Source organism: Entelurus aequoreus, linkage group LG15, assembly GCF_033978785.1.
Source record: "Entelurus aequoreus isolate RoL-2023_Sb linkage group LG15, RoL_Eaeq_v1.1, whole genome shotgun sequence".
Taxonomy (NCBI): Eukaryota; Metazoa; Chordata; class Actinopteri; order Syngnathiformes; family Syngnathidae; genus Entelurus; species Entelurus aequoreus.
In genome coordinates, this window is record NC_084745.1 from 40,961,579 (window position 1) to 40,969,078 (window position 7,500).

A 7,500-nucleotide genomic window follows, 5' to 3' on the forward strand; every position below is an offset into this window, starting at 1 on the left:
AACGTTGCTTGGATGGCAACATATGTTGCTCCAAAACCTGTATGTACCTTTCAGCATTAATGGCGCCTTCACAGATGTGTAAATTACCCATGTCTTGGGCACTAATACACCCCCATACTATCACAGATGCTGGCTTTTCAACTTTGCGCCTATAACAATCCGGATGGTTCTTTTCCTCTTTGGTCCGGAGGACACGACGTCCACAGTTTCCAAAAACAATTTGAAATGTGGACTCGTCAGACCACAGAACACTTTTACACTTTGTATCAGTCCATCTAAGATGAGCTCAGGCCCAGCGAAGCCGACGGCGTTTCTGGGTGTTGTTGATAAACGGTTTCGCCTTGCATAGGAGAGTTTTAACTTGCACTTACAGATGGAGCGACCAACTCTAGTTACTGACAGTGGGTTTCTGAAGTGTTCCTGAGCCCATGTGGTGATATCCTTTACATGCTGATGTCGCTTGTTGATGCAGTACAGCCTGAGGGATCGAAGGTCACGGGCTTAGCTGCTTACGTGCAGTGATTTCTCCAGATTTTCTGAACCCTTTGATGATATTACGGACCGTAGATGGTGAAATCCCTAAATTCCTTGCAATAGCTGGTTGAGAAAGGTCAAAGTGGTGACCCTCGCCCCATCCTTGTTTGTGAATGACTGAGCATTTCATGGAATCTACTTTTATACCGAATCATGGCACCCACCTGTTCCCAATTTGCCTGTTCACCTGTGGGATGTTCCAAATAAGTGTTTGACGAGCATTCCTCAACTTTATCAGTATTTATTGCCACCTTTCCCAACTTCTTTGTCACGTGTTGCTGGCATCAAATTCTGAAGTTAATGATTATTTGCACAAAAAAAAAAGTTTATCAGTTTGAACATCAAATATGTTGTCTTTGTAGCATATTCAACTGAATATGGTTTGAAAATTATTTGCAAATCATTGTATTCCGTTTATATTTACATCTAACACAATTTCCCAACTCATATGGAAACGGGGTTTGTACAAGTACCGTATTTTTCGGACTATAAGTCACAGTTTTTTTTATAGTTTGGTGTGACTTATACTCAGAAGCGACTTATGTGTGAAATTATTAACACATTACCGTAAAATATCAAATAATATTATTTAGCTCATTCACGTAAGAGACTAGACGTATAAGATTTCATGGGATTTAGCGATTAGGAGTGACAGATTGTTTGGTAAACGTATAGCATGTTCTATATGTTATAGTTATTTGAATGACTCTTACCATAATATGTTACGTTAACATACCAGGCACGTTCTCAGTTGGTTATTTATGCGTCATATAACGTACACTTATTCAGCCTGTTGTTCACTATTCTTTATTTATTTTAAATTGCCTTTCAAATGTCTATTCTTGGTGTTGGGTTTTATCAAATACATTTCCCCAACAAATGCGACTTATATATGTTTTTTTCCTTCTTTATTATGCATTTTCGGCCGGTGCGACTTATACTCCGGAGCGACTTATACTCTGAAAAATACGGTAAATAAACGTGTTTCTTCAAGGTAAAGAAAACAGTTTACCTTATTTGGTGCTTTAACATCAAAAGGCTACACTTTAAATTTCATTTAGATCATTGATGGAGACATAAACTGGGGTCAAACTCTACACGCCACTCCTCCTCCTCCTAGTACGAGCTGTCACTTGTGAGCCGAAAGAAGGGCTTCCTGTTTTGGTGTGTCACAGTAAAACTACACAGCAGGTGTATCTGTCACATGTTTTTGTTCTTAAAGTAATACACACATCAAGGGACACAGTATCACTCCTTGTTTTTCATAATGGATCGACAGTTCAGTACAGTTTGACCCATCACTTCCTTTCAGGATTAAGGTGGACCAGGACTTCAGGAGATGGACTACATAGACGGGTTGTGAACATGTTCCACTGTTTCTGCATGTCTGTGTGTTGTTTTTCTTTAGTTCATCATTCTGTTTATGATGTGAAAACTAGGGGTGTCCCGATACAACGTTGTTTTTTTTTTACCTCTATATCGATACCGATATTGATCTAATACGATATCAGCACACAATTATTATTTTGTAGTATGCAATGTGAGAACAGGTTTGATCAAGTGAAATTAGTCAAACAATGAAAACACTAACTTATTTATATAATAGAATAGAATGCCTTTTATTGTCACTATACACAGGTACAATGAGGTTAAAAGCAACTCCAGTATCAGTGCGACAGTCTACAAATATGCAAAACATAGGAAGGAAAGAAAAGATAAATACCGTAATTTCCGGACTATAAGCCGCACCAGCTAAATTTAGGGGAAAATACAGATTGCTCCATATATAAGCCGCACCCGACTATAAGCCGCAGGGTTTTGATGTGTAATTACCGTAGTATATAGGGGTTCCTGCTACCACGGAGGGGATTGTCGGGACAGAGATGACTGTTTTGGAACGCAAAGCGTCCCATTTATTAACAATAAATCTTTCAATCATTCAATCAAACTTTCACATCATTGACATGGCGAACAGCATTCGTGCAGAGTACAAATAATACAACGGTGCAAAGTAATACAAAGTGCTCGCCTGTACGTTATCAAAATAACCAGCCTACCGGTATATGAAAAGTCAGTCTTTAATCATTGTGTCATCGTCTTCCTCCTGCGTACTAAAACCACCGAAATCCTCTTCGTCGTGTCGGAGAAGAACAGGCCGTAAATAAGCCGCACCCTTGTATAAGCCGCAGGGACCAGAACGAGGGGAAAAAGTAGCGGCTTATAGCCCGGAAATTACGGTAGTGCAAAAGGATGTTAGGTGCACGGTCCAGAATGTTCTGAATGTGTTGTTTAAATATTAAATATTATACTATATACATTAGGGGTGTAACGGTACACAAAAATTTCGGTTCGGTACGTACCCCGGTTTAGAGGTCACGGTTCGGTTCATTTTTCGATACAGTAAGAAAACAACAAAATATAATTGTTTTGGTTATTTATTTACCAAATTTGCAAAATCTTCCACCAAAAATATTTTTCTTAGTGGAATATTTGATGGGAAGTAATCGGAACCTTGGATAGGTCAATAATTCATAATAACATTGATTTTGATTCAATATTATGTTTTGAGCAATGACAGTTTGAAAGAAAAAAAAACAGCTTTGTTTTATTAGTCAACATTGCAACTTTTTCTAAATTACATTTAACCTTTAAGCTTTTTTATTTCACTTTTGTTATGTTTTTGTTTATTTTAATAGTATTTTTAGAATGTGCCGTGAGCCTTTAAAACATTAGCTGTGGGCCGCAAATGGCCTCCGGGGCACACTTTTGACACCCCTGCTATAGATAATAAAAAATAAAATCTGATAAATCTATGGATAAAAAGCAGAGCCTGCCGACGCATGCGCGTTTATCATAACTCTCTCGCTTTCTCTGTCTCTGCCCTTCCCTCACAAATGCTGCGCGCACAATTTGTTTTGTTTTTAACCCCTTCTTAACCCTGAACGTACATTGAAAATACACGCAACCCTAACTCAAAGTGCCGGACGTTTGAGGCATTTACGAAACCCCGCCCGGAATGCCCCGCAAAAGAGGACATGTCCGGTGACAAGAGGACGTATGGTCAGTCTATCGTAGACCGTTAGCTGCTAGCATGCCGTGTGTTGTGCCTCTGTGTGCATTGTTTACACAACGTGTGGTATGCTACTTAAAGGCCGACTGAAATGATTTTTTTTTATTTAAACGGGGATAGCAGATCCATTCTATGTGTCATACTTGATAATTTCGCGATATTGCCTTATTTTTGCTGAAAGGATTTAGTAGAGAACATCGACGATAAAGTTCGCAACTTTTGATCGCTGATAAAAAAAGCCTTGCCTGTACCGGAAGTAGCGTGACGTCACAGGCTGAAGGACTCCTCACATTTCCCCATTGTTTACACCAGCAGCGAGAGCGATTCGGACCGAGAAAGCGACGATTACCCCATTAATTTGAGCAAGGATGAAAGATTCGTGGATGAGGAACGTGAGAGTGAAGGACTAGAGTGCAGTGCAGGACGTATGTTTTTTCGCTCTGACCGTAACTTATGTACAAGGGTTCATTGGATTCCACACTTTCTCCTTTTTCTATTGTGGATCACAGATTTGTATTTTAAACCACCTCGGATACTATATCCTCTTGAAAATGAGAGTCGAGAACGCGAAATGGACATTCACAGTGACTTTTATCTCCACGACAATACATCAGCGAAGCTCTTTAGCTACGGAGCTAACGTGATAGCATCGCGCTTAAATGCAGATAGAAACAAAAGAAATAAGTCCCTGACTGGAAGGATAGACAGAAAATCAACAATACTATTAAACCATGGACCTGTAAATACACGGTTAATGCTTTCCAGCTTGGCAAAGCTTAACAATGCTGTTGCTAACGATGCCATTGAAGCTAACTTAGCAACGGAACCTCACTGAGCTATGATAAAAACATTAGCTATCCACCTACGCCAGCCCTCATCTGCTCATCAACACCTGTGCTCACCTGCGTTCCAGCGATCGACGAAGGACTTCACCCGATCATCCGTGCGGTCGGCGGCTAGCGTCGGATAGCGCGTCTGCTATCCAAGTCAAAGTCCTCCTGGTTGTGCTGCTGCAGCCAGCCGCTAATACACCGATCCCACCTATAACTTTCTTCTTTGCAGTCTTCATTGTTCATTAAACAAATTGAAAAAGATTCACCAACACAGATGTCCAGAATACTGTGGAATTATGAGATGAAAACAGAATTTTTTTGTATTGGATTCAATGGTGTCCGAATACTTCCGTTTAACTATTGACGTCACGCGCATACGTCATCATACATAGACGTTTTCAACCGGAAGTTTAGCGAGGAATTTAAAATTGCACTTTATAAGTTAACCCGGCCGTATTGGCATGTGTTGCAATGTTAAGATTTCATCATTGATATATAAACTATCAGACTGAGTGGTCGGTAGTAGTGGGTTTCAGTAGGCCTTTAATATGTCCGTGTGGAAACTCGTTCGGTACACCTCCGAACCGAACCGAAACCCCCGTACCGAAACGGTTCAATACAAATACACGTACCGTTACACCCCTAATATACATATATACAGAAGCATTCAGATTATTATTATTTTTATTATTATTATTAACCATCTGGGATGGAGTGTTGCTGTCTTTAAGTTGAAGTGTAGTGGTAATTGTTTTTGGCGACCTGTGGGCACAGTAATGCGTGAAGTTAAGCTCACGGCACAGTAAGTTGAGTGATGCGGACCCGTTTGTTACTGGATACTTTCTAATACGCTTCTGCCTTGGAGACTTTGTTTGTATTGACAAATGTGCTGTTTTAGATTGCAGTATTGTTCAATTGTTTTTACTTGCGTCTAGCTTGTGTGCTATTGTGTGCTTAGCTGTTGTGTAGCTGCTAGCTCCTACCACCTTTTTTAAAAGACTTGACTAAATTACAAGAAAAGACCAACCTTGTGTGTTTATTGGAGGACATTTAAGGTGTTAACTGGCTTGTCCAGCTTTGCACAAGTTGGACATTTCATCTTGTTTTTTGCTAATATGGGATCAGGACACCCCTCATGAAGACATCATTGTTGGATAAAGTCATGATTGATGCAAGTCTAAAATGAACATTTTGAAAAATTCACCCTAACAAGCCTTACCTTTCAAACTCAAGGTGCTTTAGGTGACTGCTGGCCAGACCCGACTGGCTGCCTTTCGCCCGAACTTCCTTTCACCCCCAGCGTGACCTCTGTGATAAATCGCCACGCCAACAGTCTCGCCATGACCCCCGACACTCCCCCGGAGACCTGGCCCGGCAGGGAAAGCGCCGCCTACGCCGCGGCCGACGAACGGGACGGAGAGGAGTCGGACAGAAAACAGAAGAAGAAGAAGAAAAGGCGACAAAAAGACGAGGGCTCTCACGAACACTTTGAGGTGCAGTCCCAGGGAGAAAACGCCGCCTCGGCGCAACTGCCCCCTCAGCAGAAAAGTGGAGATGGTGTGTGGGAAGAGCAGATTTGGAAGAGTGGAGGGCGGGGTAAGAAGGGGAAAAGCAGGAAGAAGATTCCAGAAGAGTGGGAAGTGAATCCTGAACAAATGGATACTAGAATCACACAGGACGTGATGAAGGATCTTGGAGGTTCAGCTCTGATTGACATTTCATTTCCTGACCCCATGCAGACCTCCTGGAAGAAGGAGATCTTCACAGAGGAAGGTTTGATTCCCGCTCCTTTATCTCACGATCTGTTGTCTCCTGAGAGTGTTTCCATCAGTCCACTTGTGCTGAACAGCGAGCTGAAAGCCACGGCAGCTCCGTTCACCATGCCCTCCTCCACCTGTCCTGGACCTGCAGGCTCCTTAGCCGGGCCTCAAAGTCCAGATGAATCCTTCAATCTGCTGATCGATGTTAAAGATGTGGACATGGTTGACAGCGGGATGTTTGACAGCAGCAGTTTTTTTCAGGAGCCTCGTATACCAGCCACGGATACGTCTGCTTTTAGTCCTTCTCCGCAGCCGAGCGCCAGCCTTTCCGTAGAAGGTGCGGTGTTGGCGTCGGCCCCGCCCCTGTCCCCGTCAGACGCTTCATGGCTGCTGAACAACTCGCAAGTGAGCAGCAATAACGAGCTGTTCGATTTCAGCGACACGAGCGCTCAACGTCCAAGCCTGGCCTTCGACACCCCAAGCCCCGCCCCCCTGCGCTCCCCTAAAACCACAGCACAACAATCCAAAAGCAAGGATCACAAACATGACCTAAAACAATCCAAGAAGTCACGTTCTTCTCCTCTTCAAAGTCCGACATCAGCAGACGCGAACCAGTTCCCGCCAGCAGAGTGTGCAGGTATCAGCCCAGCTTCTTCCCCATCGGCCAGCCCTCTCGGACCTCCTGGATCTGCTCTTAATCCTGCAGCCAAGCCTTTCTTCCCCAGTTTTGCTGATTCTTTGGAACAACCAACTGTGGTCGCCCCCGCCATCCAAGGTTGGTTGGGGATTATGGAGACAAAATGTCCGTCTTTTCACGCAACCAACAGAAATGTGGGATTACAAAGAAACAATTTTCAAATGAAAATTATATATTCAAACAAAAAACTGAAGTTTTGTTTGCAATTAGTTTTTGTTTGTTTAAAATAGTTTTGTTTTTGTTTGTTTACAAATCTCTTTTTAGTTGCAAATCGTTTTTTGTTTATAATTGGTTTCTTATTGTTGCAATTATTATTTGTGGTTATAAATATTTTTTGGGGGTTATACATTTTTTGGGGGTACAAATCGTTTTTTCTGTTAAACATCTTTTTTTGGATACATATCAGTTTTTTTTAGTTGCAAATAATTTTTGGTTGAAAAACCGTTATTTGTTTGGGTTACAAATCGTTTTTTGTTAAATATTTTTTTGGGGTTAATTGTTTTTATGATTGCACATCATTTTGGGGGTTTACAAAAAAATGTTTTTGTTCCAAATAGTTTTTTAGCTGCAAAACGTTTTTCCAGGAAAACTTTTTTTTGGGTTACG

General features: G+C 41.7%; 1 protein-coding gene across 4 annotated transcripts in view; it reads left to right on the forward strand.

The window, feature by feature from the left end:
* The window catches only part of LOC133630153 (microtubule-associated protein 4), a 240,221-nt gene that overhangs the window by 151,009 nt on the left and 81,712 nt on the right, over window positions 1–7,500 (forward strand). For all 4 annotated transcript variants that reach the window (XM_062021524.1, XM_062021525.1, XM_062021527.1 and 1 more), the window contains one exon: window positions 5,671–6,972. In XM_062021524.1, coding sequence (XP_061877508.1) covers window positions 5,671–6,972 — 1,302 coding nt within the window. The remainder of the gene's footprint in view (window positions 1–5,670; window positions 6,973–7,500) is intronic.